This window comes from Pongo abelii, chromosome 6 (genome assembly GCF_028885655.2).
Source record: "Pongo abelii isolate AG06213 chromosome 6, NHGRI_mPonAbe1-v2.0_pri, whole genome shotgun sequence".
In the NCBI taxonomy this organism is placed as follows: domain Eukaryota; kingdom Metazoa; phylum Chordata; class Mammalia; order Primates; family Hominidae; genus Pongo; species Pongo abelii.
The window spans coordinates 6517004-6538280 of NC_071991.2; the positions used below are offsets into that span (position 1 = coordinate 6517004).

The 21277-nt window shown below is 44.2% G+C and overlaps 1 protein-coding gene and 1 non-coding gene across 6 annotated transcripts in view; one reads left to right on the forward strand and one right to left on the reverse strand.

The window, feature by feature from the left end:
* Nucleotides 1-17548, reverse strand: part of EIF2AK1 (eukaryotic translation initiation factor 2 alpha kinase 1) — a 35895-nt gene extending 18347 nt beyond the window's left edge. For 2 of the 5 annotated variants that reach the window (XM_024250027.3, XM_063725632.1), the window contains exons 1-8: nt 17264-17548; nt 12023-12181; nt 7361-7494; nt 6248-6285; nt 4434-4533; nt 3517-3597; nt 2003-2102; nt 366-426 (exon numbers count right to left, since the gene is read on the reverse strand). In XM_024250027.3, the coding sequence (XP_024105795.2) occupies nt 366-426; nt 2003-2102; nt 3517-3597; nt 4434-4533; nt 6248-6285; nt 7361-7494; nt 12023-12181; nt 17264-17381 (791 nt within the window). In that variant the 5' untranslated portion in view covers nt 17382-17548. Of the gene's footprint in view, nt 1-365; nt 427-2002; nt 2103-3516; nt 3598-4433; nt 4534-6247; nt 6286-7360; nt 7495-12022; nt 12182-17086; nt 17106-17263 lie in introns of those variants that run through there. The other 3 variants (XM_024250028.3, XM_063725633.1, XM_063725634.1) reach the window with 3 other exon arrangements.
* Nucleotides 15791-15895, forward strand: LOC112134458 (U6 spliceosomal RNA). The gene has a single exon (XR_002915884.2). It is a non-coding gene; the product is annotated as a U6 spliceosomal RNA (small nuclear RNA).
* Nucleotides 17549-21277: the final 3729 nt, after the last annotated feature.

Here is a 21277-nt window from a genome sequence, read left to right on the forward strand (position 1 = left end):
AAAGATAGCCCAATGCAGGCCAGGTGCGGTGGCTCACGCCTGTAATCCCAGCACTTTGGGAGGCCAAGGTGGGCACATCACGAGGTCAGGAGATGGAGATCACCCTGGCTAACACGGTGAAACCCCGTCTCTACTAAAAATACAAAAAACTAGCTGGGTGTGGTGGCAGGCGCCTATAGTCCCTGCTACTCGGGAGGCTGAGGCAGGAGAATCGCTGGAACACAGGAGGCGGAGGTTGCAGTGACCCAAGATTGTGCCACTGCACTCTAGTCTGGGTGACAGAGCGAGACTCTGTCGCCAAAAAAAAGAACAAAAGCCCAATGCAGGTGACAAGAGGTAATGTCCTAATATGTAAAAGAACATACCTGTCATCTTCCTGGTCGGAGAGCACTTCCAGAGATGGCAACTCAATGGCAGCTCTGTCTGCTGAACAAAAACAAACAACAATCATCTTCAAACAGCCCAGTTTTTCAAATTATAGTCAAAGACAGAGTTAAAATATACAAATAGTATCAAATGAGACTACAAGTCTAAAAATGTCATGACCTTCTGGCAAAATACAAAAAGTTTATTCAAATGGCACGTGTTAGGAACCATAAAAACAAAGCCATGCAACCATACTAGGGGTTGGCAAATAGCACAGAGGACTTGACAGTAAATATTTTAGGTTTTAGGGCCCTCTGGGACCCTGCTGTAACTGAACAATTCTGTTATGGTATAAAAGCAGCCATAGGCCCAGTGGCTCATGCCTGTAATCCCAACTCTTTGGGAGGCCGAGGCTCGAGGATCACTTGAGCTCAGGTGTTTAAGAACAGCATGCACAATACAGTGAGATTCCTCATCTCTATTTTTAAAACAAAATTTAATTTAATTTTTTTTTTTTTGAGACAGTCTCGCTCTGTTGCCCAGGGTGGAATGCAGTGGCACGATCTCGGCTCACTGCAACCTCCACCTCCTGGGTTCAAGTTATTCTCCTGCCTCAGCCTCCTGAGTAGCAGGGACTACAGATGCTCACCACCATGCCCAGCTCATTTTTGTATTTTTATTAGAGATAGGGTTTCACCATATTGTCCAGGCTGGTCTGGAACTCCTGACCTTCTGATCCTCCTGCCTCGGCCTCCCAAAGTGTTGGGATTACAGCCATGAGCCACCACCCCCAGCTAAATTTAAATTTAAAAAGCAGCCATAGACAATATATAAATGAAGAGCCTGTGTTCTAATAAATTTCATTTATTGATATTTAAATTTTGGGCCAGGCACAGAGGCTCATGCCTATAGTCCCAGCACTCTGGGAGGCTGAGGCAGGTGGATCACTTGAGGTCAGGAGTTCAAGATGAGCTTGGGCAACATGGTGAAACCCCGTCTGTACTAAAAATACAAAAATTAGCCAGGCGTGGTTGCGCACACCTGTAATCCCAGCTACTCGAGAGGCTGAGGCAGAAGAATCACTTAAGACCAGGAGGCGGAGGTTGCAGTGAGCAAAGATCGTGGCACTACACTCCAGCCTGGGTGACAGAGCGAGACTCTGTCTCAAAAAAAAGAAAAGAAAAAAATAATTTCACATAATTTTCACAAAATTTTTTGATTTTGTTTAACTATTTAAAAACGTAAAAACCAACCGGGCGCGGTGGCTCACGCCTGTAATCTCAGCACTTTGGGAGGCCGAGGTGGGCGGATCACGAGGTCAGGAGAGCGAGACCATCCTGGCTAACACGGTGAAACCCTGTCTCTACTAAAAAATACCAAAAAAAAAGTTAGCCGGCCGTGGTGGCGGGTACCTGTAGCCCTAGCTACTCGGGAGGCTGAGGCAGGAGAATGGCGTGAACCCAGGAGGCGGAGCAGCCTGGGCGACAGAGTGAGAGTCCATCTCAAAAAAAAAAAAAAAAAAAAGTAAAAACCATTCTCAGCTTGTCGTATGTACAAAAACAAGAGCAGGCCAGATTTGGTCCACGGGTTAAAGTTTGCCAACGCTTCAAATACCATATCATCAAAAACGGCTTACCTCGTGGCTGAATCACGTGAACATGTTCTATCCACGCAGTGTGATAGCCAACAATATTAGGGTGCTGAAGACCCGCCAGCACCTTCACTTCCCGTAGGACCTAGAAAAGAAATGGAATTAGATCTGCCTTTTGCTGATAACTTGTTAAATGTTTATGCAATACTTCTTGTTCCAGAGCAAAATACAGATGGCCCCTGACTTACAATGGTATGAAGACATCACAATTTTTGACATACTTTGAATTTTGATCTTTTCCCCAGCTTGCAGTATGCGGTGCATGAGATATATGGTATTTTATTATAAAATATGCTTTGTGCTAGATGATCCTGTCCAACTATTGAGTAATGTAAGTGTTCAGAGCACATTTAAGGCAGGCAGGGTAAGCTATAATGTTCAGTAGGTTATGCATATTAAAATGCATCTCCAATTTACAATATTTTCAATTTATGATGGGTTTATCAGGACATAATCCCAGCATAAGATGGAGGAGCATCTGTAATGAAAACTCCTCTGTACAAGGCATCTACACTATGTTAAAATAATGGAAATTTTTTTTTTTTTTTTTTTGAGACACAGTCTTACTCTGTTGCCCAGGCTGGAGTGAAGTGGCGCCATCTTGGCTCACTGCAACCTCTGCCTGCTGGGTTCAAGTCATTCCCGTGCCTCAGCCTCCCGAGTAGCTGGGATTACAAGCATGCACTACCACACCCAGCTAATTTTTGTGTTTTTAGCAGAGACAGGGTTGTGCCATGTTGGCCAGGCTGGTCTCACACTCCTGGCCTCAAGTGATCTGCCTGCCTCGGCCTTCCACAAGTGCTGGGATTACAGGCGTGAGCCACTGCACCCGGTCAATATAATGGAAATATTTTTGAGAGACAAATGGCAATTGTTATAGCAACTAAATAACATATTTATAGGGCACTTTATACTTTTTATAGCACACTTATCACCATTCTCTCTTTTGATTCCTACCCCAGTCCTCCAAGGTAAGTAAAATCACTACTGTCACTACTATTTCAGGGCAGGTGACAGAAGTGGCTCAGAGGACTGGGCAACTCGTCCAGAACCACACAGCATGTCAGGGAGAAGACTGACCTGGAACTGGGCTCCTGTTTTTTCATAACTAGCTATATTATATATCGATCATTTATTTTAAGAAATTAATATATTTTAAACATTATATATATATATAAATTAGCCAGGCGTGTTGGCAGGCGCCTATAATCCCAGCTACTTGGGAGGAAGGAGAATCCTTGAACCCGGGGGGGCGGAGGTTGCAGCGAGCCGAGATCATGCCACTTTACTCCAACCTGGGCAAAAGAGTGAAACTCCATCTCAAAAAAATAATAATAATAATAATAATTTAATTTTGGTACTTTACTGTAACCCCATTCCTAGTAAACTGGAAATCCACACCGCCTACTTTTGCCAAATATACACATATACATGTATAACTCTTTCAAAAAGAACTAAATACACAATTATTCAAAATAAGTAATTTTTAAAAATCATACCTTCATGCAAACTGTTTTAGTTGCACCCTTAATCAGGATTTTTTTTATTGCATAATACTGACCATCTAATTTATTCCTGACCTGAAAAGTAGAAGAAAAGACAAAGTATATTGTGTCATTAACTGAATAAAGAAGTTCTTTCAATCTGAGCTTAGACAATCCAAACTAGCCAAAGAGGTAAAATATAGCTAAAGACATGTCTCCTTACTATGTTCAGGGAAGTCAGCCAGACTAAGAGCTTTTCAGATAGTGTTGGGAGTTTAGCTCCTAAGAAGCTCTAGGCTGAAGAACGGGAATGTTAGCAAAAGGTGTATGTTAGCTCAAAACACAGTAGCACAACTTTTTTTAGTAACACATTTTTTATTAAAATTAACTATAGGTCAAAAATTCAAAGTTTCCAAAATCCATGTAAACAATCAACACGGTTAGAAAAACATTACAACCTGACCACTTCCCTGTAAATGACAAATGTTAAAGAAAAGTAAATATACATGATTTCTTGGAATTTTCCTTTGAGTACTTTATATAATAATAACGAAAACAGGCCGAGCACGGTGGCTTAGGCCTGTAATGCCAGCACTTTGGAAGGCCGAGGTGGGTGGATCACAAGGTCAGGAGATCAAGACCATCCCGGCCAGTAGAGACGGTGAAACCCCGTCTCTACTAAAAATACAAAAATTAGCTGGGTGTAGTGGCACATGCCTGTAATCCCAGCTACTTGGGAGGCTGAGGCAGAAGAATCACTCGAACCAGGGAGTCAGAGGTGGCAGTGAGCTGAGATTGCGCCGCACACTCCAGCCTGGCGACAGAGCGAGACTCCATCTCAAAAAAATAAATAAATAAAAGAATAATGAAAACAATATCTGAAAATACAATTATTTAGGGTAGTAGGTCAAAGCAAGTATGTGGAAGACAACCTTGTATACTCTTCCATATCCACCTTTTCCTAAGATGGCAAGTTCTTCAAATTCATTTAAGTAACGTGAAGTTTGTGCTTCCAAGGCTACTTCCCTTGATCTGAAAGTTAAATATAAACAATCAATATTAAAACATGAGAGAATCAAAACGTTCTAGGATACTTCATGCTCACAGGATTACTAACCTCACAAACCTCATGTATCACTAAGCTGTGCTGATTTGGAAAGGATGGGCTAAAATGAAATTTTTCATCCCTATGAAGAAAACAAAATCAAGTGTTTTACCAGTAACTGGTATTCCAAGTAGAAATTATTACCAATGTTGTACAGCAGAAATCCTAAGAATCGCTAACAGCCAGCAGTTGGTTAGCTAAGCTCAGAAATAAATTTACTGAAATTTCAGCTGGGTGTGGTGGCTCACGCCTATAATCCCAGCACTTTGGGAGGCCGAGGACGGCAGATCATGAGGTCAGGAGTTCAAGACCAGCCTGGCCAACATGGTAAAACCTCGTCTCTAGCAATAATTCAAAAATTAGCCAGGTGTGGTGGCAGGTGCCTGTAATCCCAGCTACTTGGGAGGCTGACGCAGAAGAATTGCTTGAACCCAGGAGGCGGAGGTTGCAGTGAGCCAAGATTGTGCCACTGCACTCCAGCCTGGGTGACAGAGCAAGACTCCATCTCAAAAACAAAAAAAAAAATTACTGAAATTTCTTTTTTATTTTTCTTCTAAGACAGGGTCTTACTATGTTGCCCAGGCTAGACTGCAGTGGCTATTCACAGGTATGATCCTGCTACTGAGCAGCACCAGAGTACTGACCTGCTCTGTTTCCAACCTGGGCTAGTTCACTCCTCCTTAGGCAACCTGGTGGTCCCTTGCTCCTGGGAGATCAAGGTCACCATACTGATGCCAGACTTAATGTGGACACCAGACTGGCATAGTGCACTACAGCCCAGGACTCCTGGCTCAAGCAATCCTCTTGCCTCAGCCTCCCAAGTAGCTGGGACTGGGTATGTGCCACCATATGCAGCTACTTAAATTTCTTAATGATGTAGACCAATTAGATTTTTTTTTTTTTAATGTAGAGTGCTTTATCAAGATATAATTCACATACTGTCAAATTCACCTCTCTCAAATGTACAATTCAGTGGTTTCTAGTACATAAAGTTGTGCAACCATCACCGCTACCTAATTTCAGAATATTTTCATCACCCCCAAAATAAACCCTATATCCATTAGCTTTCACTCCCCATCCTTCCCTTACCCCACTCCCTGAAAACCACTATTTACGTCTCTATGGATTCACCTACTCTGGATATTTCATAGAAATGAAATCACACAATATGTGGCCTTTTATGACTGGCTGTTTTTACTTAGGATGTTTTCAAGATTCATCCATATTGTAGCATGAATCAGTACTTCATTCCTTTTAATAGCTGAATAACACTTTATTGCAGGGATAGACCACATGCTTATCTATTCATGAGCTGATGAATATTTAGGTCAGACCAGTTAGATTTTAAACTAGTATTTAACTAGCCAAAATTCAATGGTCCCCCTAACAGAGCCTGGGTATCAGGAATCTGAATTAACAGTGTGACCATGGAATCCACACTCAGTGGTGGGAGGCAGAGGATCAAACAGGAGGGAATAAGAAGCAAAGCAAGTCCCAGAGCAGTACTTAATTGCTGAGAACAAAGTTTTTAATGTTCAGAAACAATACTAACGATATTATGTTTTAACCTCAAATCAGTATTTTCTTAATTTTGATTTCTTTTCAATAGTCTGCATAATCAAGAAAGTTTTTCACACATACCTGATTTTCTGGATATGAGAAATATCTTCACAAGGATCCTAAAATTAAAAAATTGTTTTTAAAAAGCATTTTGAAAACTTGCATGGAATAAAGAATCTATCAAAATTCAATATCACATTAACAACCCCAAATACATAAACAATATTTTAAAAACCATTGGCTTTTTCAGTATTCCTTAAGAGTTTACAACTGAAAATATTTCAAAGCTGAGAATTGACCAGCAAGCAGACAAGACTGACGTCACCTTCAAAATCCATGCAGGAGCTCCCCACCCATCCTGTCTGCCCACCTCTCTCGCGTGTATGGTGGCACCTGGCACCCTGCTTCTGCCCATGCCCCCTCAGTCCATTTGCAACACAGCAGCCAGTGTGACCCCGCTAAAATGTAAGTCAGATTGTGTCACTCCTCTAATCAAAATCCTGTACCACCTCCCATCTTACTAAGTAAAAACCATAAATTAGGTAGGGCACGGTGGCTCACGCCTGCAATCCCAGCACTTGGGAGGCCAAGGCAGGCACATCACGAGGTCAGGAGTTCGAGAACAGCCTGGCCAACATGAAGAAACCTTGTCTCTACTAAAAATACAAAAAATTAGTTGGGCGTGGTGGCAGGTGCCTGTAGTCCCAGCTACTTGGGAGGCTAAGGCAGGAGAATCCCTTAAACCTGGGAGGCAGAGGTTGCAATGAGCCAAGATTGTGCCACTGCACTCCAGCCCAGATGACAGTGCGAGACTCTGTCTCAAAACGAAACGAAACAAAACAAAACAAAAATAAATTGAAATTGTCTCAAGATCCCAGTCCATCTGTGGCCTCTCCTTTGCCTCTCCTCTCTTTTTTTTTTTTTTTTTTTTTTCAGGCAGGTTCTCACTCTGTTGCTCAGGCTGGAGTGCAGTGGCACAACCATGGCTCACTGCAGCCTTGAACTCCTGGCCTCAAATGATCCATCTCAGTTTCCCAAAGTGCTGGGATTAAGGCATGAGCCACCCCACCATGCCTGGCCTAGAGCTTATACTTTTAAAAACTTGTTTTATAATCAGAATTTCACAGTGCTTTAAAATATAATTATCTTAAAGTATATTTTTGTCACACCCAAAGTACAGTTTTTAGGGCTTACCTGACGAACTCTCTCTTTAGCGGACCTCATTAAGTGAGTAATAGCTCTGTTGTGATGTAGTCTCAATGAGCTAAACTCGTCACTACAAGTGAAAGAAGACAGCAGCCTCATTTTGATAAAGGTCTGGCAAAGTACTATAAAAAGAATATGAAAAACTATTATTAGAAACGTCTTTAATAAAATGGCAATTTTAAAGTGTACACAGAGAATAATGTGTAATAATAGCAATATATATAAAAACCTCAATAGGAAAAATACTGTATTTATAAACACGTTAAACTCGGAGAATATTCTCTAGAATAACTTAAATTTTTTTTTGAGACCGAGAGTGCAGTGACAACTATCTTGGCTCACTGTAACCTCCACCTCCTGGGTTCAAGTGATCCTTCTGCCTCAACCTCCCAAGTAGCTGGGATTACAGGCATGTGCCACCATGCCCAGCTAATTTTTCTATTTTTAGTAAAGACGAGGTTTTGCCACATTGGCCAGGCTGGTCTCGAACTCCTGGCCTCAAGTGATCTGCCCAACTCCACCTCCCAAAGTGCTGGGATTACAGGCATGAGCCACCAGGCCCAGCCCTTAGATAAATTTTTTTAAAAACCGAAGAAACTTGGGGAATGATTCTCTAAAAGAGAAGGACCAACTAGTACACTCATTCATGAAAAGCACAACTATAATTACTTCTCTATTTTTTTTTTTTTTTAGATGGAGTCTCACTTTGTCACCCAGGCTAGAGTGCAGTGGCGCGATCTCGGCTCACTGCAAGCTCTGCCTCCCGGGTTCATGCCATTCTCTTGCCTCAGCCTCCTGAGTAGCTGGTACTACAGGTGCCCGCCACCACGCCTGGCTAATTTTTTTGTATTTTTAGTAGAGACGGGGTTTCACTGTGTTAGCCAGGATGGTCTCTACCTCCTGACCTCGTGATCCACCCGCCTCGGCCTCCCAAAGTGCTGGGATTACAGGCGTGAGCCACCGCGCCCGGCCTATAATTACTTCTCTTACCCTGTACAGTCACTTGTTTACCAAGACTAGTCAGTAAAGTACTAAGCTGTTTCTAAAAAAAAGGGCAAACAAAAAAAGAGTAAACAAACTCTTTTGACATTCCACACATTACCCTTTGCTGTTAGGCAGTAAGAGAAGAATAAGAGCAGGAGGGCAAACATATGATGAGAACTTACAACAAAAGTGACTATTCATCGTCATGAAATACCTTTAACCAACATACAAAGAGCCTATGGTACACGTGTGTAAACCAAATACCAAGCTCCTTAGAAAAAGTAAGTTTCCACAAAGGTGCCTTGGCTCCTACTCATTCAACAAATACAGATACCAACGAAGACATTTTTTTTTTTGAGACAGAGTCTCGCTCTGTCGCCCAGGCTGGAGTGCAATGGCACGATCTCAGCTCACTGCAACCTCCGCCTCCAGGGTTCATGCGATTTTCCTTCCTCAGTCGCCTGAGTAGCTGGGATTACAGGTGCACACCACCACGCCTGGCTAATTTTTTTTTTTTTTTTTTGAGACAGAGTCTCACCCTATTGCCCAAATTGGAGTGCAGTGGAGCGATCTCAGATCACTGCAACCTCCGCCTCCTGGATTCTAGGGATTCTCCTGCCTCAGCCTCCTGAGTGGCTAGGATTGATTACAGGCATGCGCCACCAAACCTGGCTAATTTTTGTATTTTTAGTAGAGATGGGGTTTCACCATGTTGGCCAGGCTGGTCTCGAACATCTGACCTCATGACCCACCCACCTCGGCCTCCCAAAGTGCTAGGATTACAGGCATGAGCCACCATGCCCCACCAAGGATATTCTTTCTGCATCAAAAACTCTACAGTTATGAAAGCCAAATTTCTTGCGAAAAAAAAGAAAAAAGAAAAAGAAAACTCTCCATTTAGATTATCAACTCACTGATCACATCAAAAACATTTATTTAAATAACCTTGTTTTAAAATTCAGTCATCTAGACTGGGCGCGGTGGCTCACACCTGTAATCCCAACACTTTGGGAGGCCAAGGCCGGCAGATCACGAGGTCACGAGATCAAGAACATCCTGGCTAACGCAGTGAAACTCCATCTCTACTAAAAATACAAAAAATTAGCCGGGCATGGTGGTGCGTGCCTGTAGTCCCAGCTACTTGGGAGGCTGAGGCAAGAGAATCACTTGAACCCGGAAGGTGGAGGTTGCAGTGAGCTGAGATCGCACTACTGCACTCCAGCCTGGGCGACACAGCAAGACTCCTTATCAAAAAAAAAAAAGAAAATCATCTAAAGAGGCTGTATATAAGGAATTCAAAATTATCTTAAAATCAGTAAAATTCACAGGATTGCTTTAATTATGTACAAGATTACTGTATTTTTCTAATCTGCTTCTCTATTTGATGAGACTAATACAATAATTCCCAGGCACCAACGCTTCGGAACCTAAGGAATACACTTCCTTCTGTTCACCCCACCTCCCACCACATATGCCACTGCTTGGAATGCAGAGTGTATTATTTGCTTTATTCAAGAAGCAGTAGGTGTACAATGTACAGATATTGGTACCATTTTTCATGTCCCGTCAAATTTATCAAAATGATAATGTATCTTTAACTAAAAACGCATTCAGTTTTAAGACCACATAAAAGTATCTGTAAGTTTGAGACTGTTTTGGTAAAAAAAAAAAAAAAAAAAAAAGAGAACCTCAGAATCTCTGGCTGGAACTATTCTTTTTATTTTTTTCTCTAGAGGTGGAGTCTTACTATGTCACCCAGACTAGAGCACACTGGTTACTCACAGGAGTGATCAAAGCACACTGAAGGCCGAGGCGGGTGGATCACCAGGTCAGGAATTCAAGACCAGCCTGAACAACATGGTGAAACCCCGTCTCTATTAAAAATACAAAAATTACCCGGGTATGGTGGCACGTGCCTACCCTAGCTACTCAGGAGGGTGAGGCAGGAGAATCACTTGAACCCGGGGGGCGGAGATTGCAGGGGGCGGAGATTGCAGTGAGCGGAAATCGCGCCAATGCACTCCAGCCTGGGAAACAGAGTGAGACTCCATCTCGAGGAAAAAAAAAAAATTGTGAGCATTATCATAGATAGATGCAAAAGAACTATATTTCATTTATTCAATTTTATGCAATTACGGGATCCACAGTTATATTCATAAGGAATTACTCAAAGAAAAATGTAAGCTGAATTGAAGTAGGGGAATCATTAATATTTATTTCACTCCAATTTTTGTATACCAGCTGCTTTCCAGACTCACAGCATTAAACAACATATTTTTATTTTGTATTTTTAATTTTTGTGAGTACATGGTAGATGTATATATTTATGGGGGTACATGAGATATTTTGATACAGACATGTGATGTGTAATAATCACATCAGGATAAACGGGGTATCCATCATCTAAAGCATTTATCCCTTCTTTGTTTTACAAACAATCCAATTATACTCTTTTCATTATTTTTATTTTTTTGAGACCGAGTCTTGCTCTGTCGCCAGGCTGGCGTACAATGGCACCATCTCGGCTCACTGCAACCTCTGCCTCCCAGGTTCAAGTGATTTTCCAGCCTCAGCCTCCCAAATAGCTGGGATTACAGGTGCCCGCCACCATGCCCAGCTAATTTTTGTATTTTTAGTAAAGACAGGGTTTCACTATGTTGGCCAGGATGGTCTCAATCTCTTGACCTCATGATCCACCCGCCTCAGTCTCCCAAAGTGCTGGGATGACAGGCGTGAGCCACTGCACCCAGCCCATTCTTTTTTTTTTTTTTTTTTTTTGAGATGGAGTTTTGCTCTTGTTGCCCAGGCTGGAGTGCAGTGGCGTGATCTCGGCTCACTGCAACCTCCACCACCCAAGTTCAAGCAATTCTCCTACCTTAGCCTCCCAAGTAGCTGAGATTACAGCCATGTGCCATCACGCCTGGGTAGTTTTGCATTTTTTTTTTTAATAGAGATGGGGTTTCACCATGTTGGTCAGGCTGGTCTCAAACTCCTGACCTCAAGTGATCCACCCACCTTGGCCTCCCAAAGTGCTGGGATTACAGGCATGAGCCACTGCGCCTGGCCGTCTTTTTGTTATTTTTTAAATGTACAATAAATTATTGTTGACTGTAGTCACCCTGCTGTGCTATCAAATACTAGAGCCAATTTATTCTAACTATATTTTTGTACCCATTAACCATCCTCCACTATCCTCCCAGCCTCTGGGAACCATCATTCTATTCTATCTCCATTAGTTCAATTGTTTTAATTTTTACCTCCCATGAATAAGTGAGACCAGCAACACAGTATTTTTACAAGCTTTATTTATTTATTTATTTATTTATTTATTTATTTATTTATTTTTGAGACAGTCTCACTCTTTCACCCAGGCTGGAGTGCACTGGCGCTATCTCGGCTCACTGCAACCTCCACCTCCCCAGTTCAACTGATTCTCTGCCTCAGCCTCCCGAATAGCTGGGGTTACAAGCACCTGCCACAACACCTGGCTAATTTCCATATTTTGAGTAGAGAGGGGGTTTCGCCATGTTAGCCAGGCCGATCTCGATCTCCTGACCTCGGGTGATCCGCCCACCTCAGCCTCCCAAAGTGCTGAGATACAGGCGTGAACCACGGAGCCCAGCCTTTACAAGCTTTATTTAGCAAGATTCATTTATTCTTACTTACACTTAAACACCTGTCTTGAACGAAGTGGGTTTGGTTCATGCACATGGCTCAAGTGCTCCAGCAAAGAAACCAGCAAGAGTTGGTTTGCAACTGCAAAAGGGAAGGTTGGCTGTTGTAGGGGTTCTTTTAACACCTGGAGTTCTGCTGGAACATCAGATTCTAAAAATTAAAAAGGAAAATATTTTTAAATTAATGGTAAACCTGTCTCATAATGACAAAACAGTATATTCTAATTAATGAAACACGAAATATTTAAATGTAAGCAGATAAAAACCAAAAGAATAGTTATACTGAGTTGGGTTAATCAAGAAAGGCTTTCTGGAAGTGAGTTTGGAGCTGAATCCTGGAAGCTGGAGGATCAGCAGAAAGATGCCATGAGACAGAGGAGAAACAGTTTTCTGATGTGTCCAACAGTACAAATAAATCAATACGCAAGGAAGTGGGACTAGGATGGCTTCCTTCCTTTGAGAAGACAGCCAAGACCCAGGCATAAAGAAAGAAGTTAGGCAGAGGATGGCCGGGCGCGGTGGTTCATGCCTGTAATCCCAGCACTTTGGGAGGCTGAGGCCGGCGGATCATCTGAGGTCAGGAGTTTGAGACCTGCCTGACCAACATGGAGCAACCCCATCTCTACTAAAAATACAAAATTAGCCAGGCGTGGTGGCAGGTGCCTGTAATCCCAGCTACTCGGGAGGCTGAGGCAGGAAAATTGCTTGAACCTGGGAGGCAGAGGTTGCGGTGAGCCGAGATCAAGCCATTGCATTCCAGCCTGGGCAACAAGAGCGAAACTCTGTCTCAAAAAAAAAAAAAAAAAAAAAAAGAAGTTGGGCTGATGACAGAGGGAAAGCTGGAAAAATGGAAACTTTTCTTGATGAGCGTGTGCTACTTATCTACATGTACAATCTCCTTCAATGCTCAAAAAATAATATAAGGTAAGTGTTCATCCCCATTTTACAGATGAAAACACTGATCTCAGAGAGGCTGAGGAAACAGTGAACAAGGCAGATCAGACTGACTCCCAAACCCCATCCTCTTTGCACTGTATGAGACCATGCAGACAGACGAGTTGGCACTAAGGCTAAAGGTTGTAAGTTCTCACTGTTTATTTAAGACATTACTAAACAGGTAAAAAAAAAAAAAAAAAAAAAAAAAAAAAAACTAGCTGGGCACAGTGGCTCATGCCTGTAATCCCAGCACTTTGAGAGGCCGAGGCAGGCAGATCACCTAAGGTCAGGAGTTCGAGACCAGCCTGGCCAACATGGAGAAACCCCGTCTCTACGAAAAAACAAAATTAGCCAGGCGTAGTGGTGCATGCCTGTAATCAATCCTAGCCACTCAGGAGGCTGAGGCAGGAGAATCCCTTAAACCCAGGAGGCAGAGGTTGCGGTGAGCTGAGATCTTGCCATTGCACTCCAGCCTGGGCAACAAAGTGAAACTCTGTCTCAAAAAAAAAAAAAAAACTAGCCGGGTGTGGTGGCTCACATCTGTAATTCCAGCACTTAGAGAGGCCGAGGCAAGCGGATCACCTAAGGTCAGGAGCTCGGGACCAGCCCGGCCAACATGGTGAAACCTCGTTTCTACTAAAAATACAAAAATTAGGTGAGCGTGGTGGTATGCACCTGTGATCCCAGCTACTCAGGAGGCTGAGGCAGGAGAATCGCTTGAACCCAGGAGGCAGAGGTTGCAGTGAGCTGGGATCGATCGCGCCACTGCACTCCAACCTGGATGGCAGAGCCAAACTCCATTTCATTCAATAAATAAATTTAAAAATTGCCAAAAACGTTGAAGTTACATTTAGGTTTTGAATTTTCTGACTCTGCCATTAGCCAGCAGAGTGACTTCTTCAAATCATACAGACCACCTGCCAGAAATTATTTAGCTATTCATCTTTACATCTAGTGAAAATGATCAGGTGAATTATAGTGTTCTAAAATTAAAAATAAATAAATAAATGCAAAAATAAAAAGGAAAAAAATGAAATGGGCCGGGCGTGGTGGCTCACTCCTGTAATCCCAGCACTTTGAGAGGGCAAGGCATGAGGACTGCTTGAGCCTAGGAGTTCAAAACCAGCGTGGATAACATACTAAGACCCTGTCCCTACAAAGAAAAACTGTGAAAAATTCACTGGGCATGGTAGCGCGCACCTGTAGACCCAGTTACTCAGGAGGCTGAGGCAGGAAGATAGCTTGAGCCTGAGAAAACAGGGGTGCATTGAGCTGTGATTATACCACTGCACTGGGTGACAGAGCAAGATTCTGTCTCTAAAAAAAGTTTAAAAACATAAACTGTGGGCTGGACGCAGTGGCTCACACCTGTAATCCCAGCAATTTGGGAGGCCGAGGCAGGCGGATCACGAGGTCAGGAGTTCAACCAACATAGTGGTCCAACACCAGCCTGGCCAACATAGTGAAACCCCATCTCTACTAAAAAATACAAAAAATTAGCCGGGTGTGGTGGCGGGCACCTGTAATCCCAGCTACTCAGGAGGCTGAGACAGGAGAGTGGGTTGAACCCAGGAGGTGGAGGTTGCAGTGAGCCAAGATCGAGCCATTGCACTCCAGCCCGGGCAACGGTGTGAGACTCAGTCTCAAAAAAAAAAAAAGGCCGGGTGCGGTGGCTCACGCCTGTAATCCCAGCACTTTGGGAGGCCAAGGCAGGTGGATCACAAGGTCAGGAGTTCAAGACCGGCCTGGCCAAGATGGTGAAACCCTGTCTCTACCAAAAATACAAGAAATTAGCTGGGTGTGATGGCAGACGCCTGTAATCCCAGCTACTCCGGAGGCTGAGGCAGAGAACTGCTTAAACCTGAAGGGGCAAAGGTTGCAGTGAGCCAAGATAGCGCAACTGCACTCCAGCCTGGGCAACAGAGGGAGACTCCGTCTCAAGAAAAAAAAAAAATACATAAACTCTGTCTGGACATTCTGGGCCTCTTTGGAAGAAAAGGCCATATGTCAGCACAACAGTATTATCGGTAACCCAGGAAAAGAAAAATTTTAAAAGCTTATCTAAGATCACTCCCTTCAAGAATAATCTTTAGTTTGCAGAAACCCTTATCACAATGTTACAGAAAAGACACACTTGCATGTTTATAGCTGGGACTTTTCCTATGACATAACACTTTCTATATTACTGAGCTATAATATACTACCTTATATGTGGGGAAAAAGTTATTTGTCCATTAAAAAATAGTTTTTTAAAATTTTCTTCTGTTAACAGCCTACTGGAATTACTACCACAGTCTGCTTTTGTTTCTCTTTCTGGTCAAAAATCATAGGCTTGGCTGGGCACAGTGGCTCATGCCTACAATCGTAGCACTTTGGGAGGCTGAGGCAGGAGGATCCGTTGAGCCCAGGAGTTTGAGACCAGACTGGGCAACAAAAGGAGACCCCATCTCTTTTTTTTTTTTTTTTGAGACAGAGTCTCACTCTGCCTCCCAGGCTGGAGTGCAGTGGCACGATCTCGGCTCACTGCAACCTCTGCCTCCTGGACGACCCCATCTCTTTAAGAAAACAAAAAAAAAAATTATAGGTAGTATTAGGGATAAAAATGCAACAACATTTCCATGTATTAATTCCATTTGAATCAATCAAAACCATTTCAACTCGGTTTGCACCTTTATTTTTTCCCATATGCTTTCTCTTACAGGAATAATTTGTACCTTTAAATCAATTGCAACACATTTTTTTGTTTGTTTCATGCTTCAAATCAAAGTGTATTCTCTGCAGTCATTCTATTGGAATTACCATATAGTTAAAACCTCCCTGAATCGTGCTCACTTCAGCAGCACATATACTAAAAACTGGAACGACACAGCGATTAGCACAGCTCCGGCACAAGAATGAAACACAAATTCCTGAAGCATTCCATAAAAAAAAAAAAAGAAAAAAAAACCTGAATCAATGTTGTTGTTTGTTTGTTTGTTTTTGAGAGGGAGTTTCCTCTGTCTCCCAGGCTGGAGTGCAGTGGTGCGATCTCAGCTTACTACAACCTCCGCCTCCTGGGTTCAAGCAAGCGATTCTCCTGCCTCAGCCTCGAAAGTAGCTGGGATTACAGGCGCCCGCCACCACGGCCAGCTAATTTTTGTATTTTTAGTAGAGAGGGGGTTTCACCATGTTGACCAGGCTGGTGTTGAACTCCTGACCTCAGGTGATCCGCCCACCTCAGCCTTCCAAAGTGCTGGATTACAGGCGTGACCCCACTCGGCCAATGTATTCATTCTTAATAGCACAATTTAATTTTTAATATTGCTAAAACACCTGGCAGCAACTAAAGACTCTATTTCACTTTCATCAAAATTGTGGACTCTTTCACCTAATTAGAGTCAATGTTTTAAGCATCTCTTACTCTATGCTAAGTAACTTAGCTACCCCGTATCTCCTAGTAACCAAAAGCCTCAAGAAAACTTGGGGGCTGAGAGTGGTGGCTCACATCTATAATCCCAGCACTTTGGAAGGCCGAGGCGGGAGAATCGCTTGAGGCCAGGTGTTCGAGACCAGCCTGGGGAACATAGCAAGACCCCATCTCTGCAAAAAAAATTAAAAAATTAGCCGGGCATAGTGATGTGCACCTGTGGTCCCAGCTACTTGGGAGGCTAAGGCTGGAGGATCACTTGAGCCCAGGAGTTGGAGGCTGCAATGAGCTATGATTGTGCCACTGCACTCCAGCCTGGGTGACAGAGCAAGACGGTCTCCAAAAAAAAAACTTGGGCCTTTTTATTAAACCAAAGACGTTTATTTATTTCCGCGCTGCCTCACTATGAGAAATCTTTAGTTCTCCTTCCAATGAAGCAAAAGACAAGAAAAGCTCCAATGAAGCAAAAGACAAGAAAAGCTACAAATTTCAACTCTTAACCCAAACTATTCAGCGTATAGTTTGCAAAGTCTCGTTGCAGTAATGAAAGAAGATCGTTCTCAACCATTGACAAAACCCAGGGCGTGGGGGCAAGACAGTGGCCTCGGGGATGTTCCCAGCCATCCGAAGGCCTCAGTCCCCAGAGAGGAAACCAAGGAACAGAAATGTAAACAAAGGAGCGAGAAGCAGACGTTCTTTTCAATAAATATTTACCTTACCCCGACGGCCCGCCCGCCGCCCCCTCGCACTGCGCGGCTGGGCCCCCGGTTCAACCCTGCAGGCAGCCAAATTTGCCCCGGTCTTCAGGCAAACCTCAGGGCTGCCTATGCCGCCCAGAAACGCAGGTGGACAGACAGCGCAGAGCGGCGACGCCGCGATCCGATCCCTCACCGTCATATTTGGGGTCCGGGCCCTCGGCGGGAAAGTCGATGGCCGGCGGCGCAGCCCCAACCCCAGCCCCGTCGCCCTCCTCTTCGCGCTTGCGGACCACGGAGTTGCCCCCCTGCATTGCCGGCCGCGCGCGGGCCGCAGCCCAGCCCGCCGGCCCGCCCAGCACTGCCACACTCCGATGCCGCAGCTAGCGCCTTCCGACCCGGAAGTAACCCCTCACCAGACGGAAAACCAGCCTCCGCCACGCGCGCACCTTAACTGGGGGGCGGGGCTGTAGCAGACTCCGCCCTTTATCAGACAAGAAGACCTGGGCGTGTCCGGCGCCGAAGCACCCCCGGCGCATGCGCTCTGGTGGGCTCGTCTACCGGCGGCTGGGTTTCAGAGGCGCCCAGGTGAACCCTGGCCTACTTCCCAGCTACCCCAGAAGGGTTTTAGCGCTCACGTCTCACGCCCAGACTCGAGTGTCAGTGTAAGAATCAGGTGTCTGCAGAGACTAATCGAAAAATATTTACCTTTTGTGGGTACAGCAATGACTTTGGTCATTTGTTTTCCAGGAAAAAAATTTAAAAAAGCATTTTCAAAACCTGTCTCAAGGAGACCTGAACATATTTTGGTCAACTGTTATGCCACAAAAAAGCGGGAGATGCCGCCGGGCGCGGTGGCTCACGCCTGTAATCCCAGCACTTTGGGAGGCCGAGGTGGGCGGATCACGAGGTCAGGAGATCGAGACCATCCTGGCTAACACGGTGAAACCCCGTCTCTACTAAAAATACAAAAAATTAGCTGGGCGTGGTGGCGGGCGCCTGTAGTTCTAGCTACTCGGGAGGCTGAGGCAGGAGAATGTAGTGAACCCGGGAGGTGGAGCTTGCAGTAAGCCGAGATCGCGCCACTGCACTCCAGCCTGGGCGACAGAGCAAGACTCCGTCTCAAAAAAAAAAAAAACGGGAGATGCCAACTACATTCCAAAATGTGAAGTGAATCCAGCCTAACAGAAATTCCTCTTAGAATTTACAACGGAAATGTTTTCCTTAAAAAAAAAAAACAAAAAACTTTTAGCTTCAGGGATACAGGTGTAGGTTCGTTTTCCAAACTAAAACGCCCCGCCCTGGCCACACTCCATCCACTATGGTTTGAAACCCTCAGATTCAAAAATCCACCCTAAGCCGGGCGTTGTGGCTCACACCTGTAATCCCAACACTTCCGGAGACCAAGGTGGGCGGATCACCTGAGGTCAGGAGTTTGAGATCAGCCTGGCCAATATGGTGAAATCCCTGTCTCTATTAAAAATACAAAAATTAGCTGGATGTGGTGGCGCGCTCCTGTAATCCCAGCTACTCGGGAGGCTGAAGCAGGAGAATCGCTTGAACCCGGGAGACGGAGGTTGCAGTGAGAACCCGGGAGACGGAGGCTGCAGTGAGCAGAGATCGGGTCTCTGCACACTGCACTCCAGCCTGAGTGACAGAGCAAGACTCCATCTCAAAAAAAGAAAAAGAAAAAATTATCCTTAATTTTCATGGATCAGCTACAGCTGGAATAAAAATCTTTCAGATTTTGGACCTCACCCACAGCACGATGTGTAAAAGTGATATTGTTTAAGAATTCTATTTGAACTTGTTTTCCATAGACAGTCATACTTGGATGCATTCAGCTTGGTAGAGGCAATTAAAGGTGTAGTTCTCTTAAACAGCAACTCAAAGTACTGTAAAGATAGATAAAGAAAATAAAGAAAAATAAAAAATAAAGGTATAGTTCTCCAGATAGATTAGATTCCAAACATTAGAGATGGGCCAGGCGCGATGGCTCACCTCTGTAATCCTAGCACCTTTGGAGGCCGCGGCAGGTGGATCATCTGAGGTCAGGAGTTCAAAACCAGCCTGGCCAACATGGTGAAACCCCCGTCTCTACTAAAAACACAAAAAATTAGCAGGAGAATCGCTTGAACCCAGGAGGCGGAGCTTGCAGTGAGCTGAGATTGAGCCACTGCACTCCAGCCTGGGCAACAAAGCAAGACTCCGTCTCAAAAAAAAAAGAGATTAGAGATGTTCCTTCCTGTGCCTTGCTGATGTTCTAGAAGAGCACGCCCCTTCTGAGGAGTGTTTTGTCTATATGTATTCGCAGCTTTAAAAACACAAATACTGTAAAAAAAAAAAAAAAAAAATACAAATACAAATACCAGCCGGGCGCGGTGGCTCATGCCTGTAATCCCAGCACTTTGGGAGGCCGAGGCGAGCGGATCACGAGGTCAGGAGATCGAGACCATCCTGGCTGACGCGGTGAAACCTCCATCTCTACTAAAAATACAAAAAATGAGCCGGGCGTGGTGGCAGGTGCCTGTAGTCCCAGCTACTCCGGAGGCTGAGGCAGGAGAATGGCGTGAACCCCAGGGGGCGGAGCCTGCAGTGAGCCGAGATCGCGCCACTGCACTCCAGCCTGGGCGACAGAGTGAGACTCTGGCTCAAAAAAAAAAAAAAAAAAAAAAAAAAAAAAAAAAAAAAAATCTAATGATTGAAACAATGCTTATAATGCCAAAACTGGAAGAGAAGATAATTGGCTAAATTAACGACGAACATTCATACAATGGCACACTTACTTGCATTAAAAATGTTAGCATGGGCCAGGCACGGTGGCTCACACCTATAATTCCAGCACTTTGAGAGGCTGATGCAGGAGGATTGCTTGAGGCCAGGAGTTTGAGACCAGCCTGGGCAATTTAGTGAGCCCTCCTCTCTATAATTTAAAACAAATAATAATAACATTGATATGCTAATCTGGTTCTCACCATTTTCCACCATCACTGGAAATGCCCATTGTTACTGAAGGCATAGAGAAAAAAAGCAACACACTCTATACAGCTGCTCTCGAACCCCTGACCTCATGATCCGCCCACCTCAGCCTCCCAGAGTGCTGGGATTACAGGCATGAGCCACCGCACCTGGCTGAAATTAATTTTTTTTAAGAAATACAATATCACATATCAGCTTGCAATATTAAACATACAGTTAACCAAAAAGAACCCCAAACGACCAGTAAGATAGAAAAGCTGCACAAGTTTCATTAGCTACAAGTAAATGCAAGTTAAATGATGAAATATCATTTCAAAATATGTTTGCAAATTTAAACTTTCTCATACCAAGTGTTGGTGAGGATACGAAGAAAGAGAAACTATCGTACCTTGCTAACGAGCAATTTAGCAATGTTGAATAAAGTCAAATGGTTAATTAAGATTCTCTCCTTGACTTAACTCTAGTCAGGCCCCTCTGATTTCTCAACTAGGCCCTGATTTTAGAGCTCACATGTGCATCTCTATATTGTCCAGTTCTCACAAGAATCCTACCTAGTAAGTCGCTTTAGCCTGAATCCCTCATTCTCAATATCTGATCATCCTCTATAACTGGTTGGGTTCCTCCTCGCCTAACATCCCCCAGGTGATGTCTCATCACCCTGGCCTGCTTTCAGCAAGAATCCTATTAGATGGATTTAGCCAGAAATCCCCCCTTAGCCCCTGATATTTCCTCGTGGTAATTTTCCATGCAGTGACCACCCCCGCCAACGCACACACTCATCTTTGGCTATAGATTCTCACATTTCCTTGTTGTATTTGGAGTTGAATCTGACATCTCCCCAACTACAAAATGTCATTGTAGTACCCCTCTGATATAGTTTGCCTGTGTGTCTCCTTCAAGTCTCATGTTGAAATGTGAACCCATAGATACCTTTGTTTCCAGTTGAGCAGACCATTGGGAGGTGGGCATTGTAAACAAGTGAATATCTAACACCTGTATGCTACAATGAAAAAAACAGAGGCCGGGCGTGGTGGCTCACACCTGTAATCCCAGCATTTTGGGAGGCTGAGGCGGGAGGATCACAAGGTCAGGAGATCGAGACCATCCTGGCTAACACGGTGAAACCCCATTTCTACCAAAAATACAAAAATTAGCTGGGCATGGTAGTGGGCGCCTGTAATCCCAGCTACTCGGGAGGCTGAGGCAGGACAATCGCTTGAACCCGGGTGGC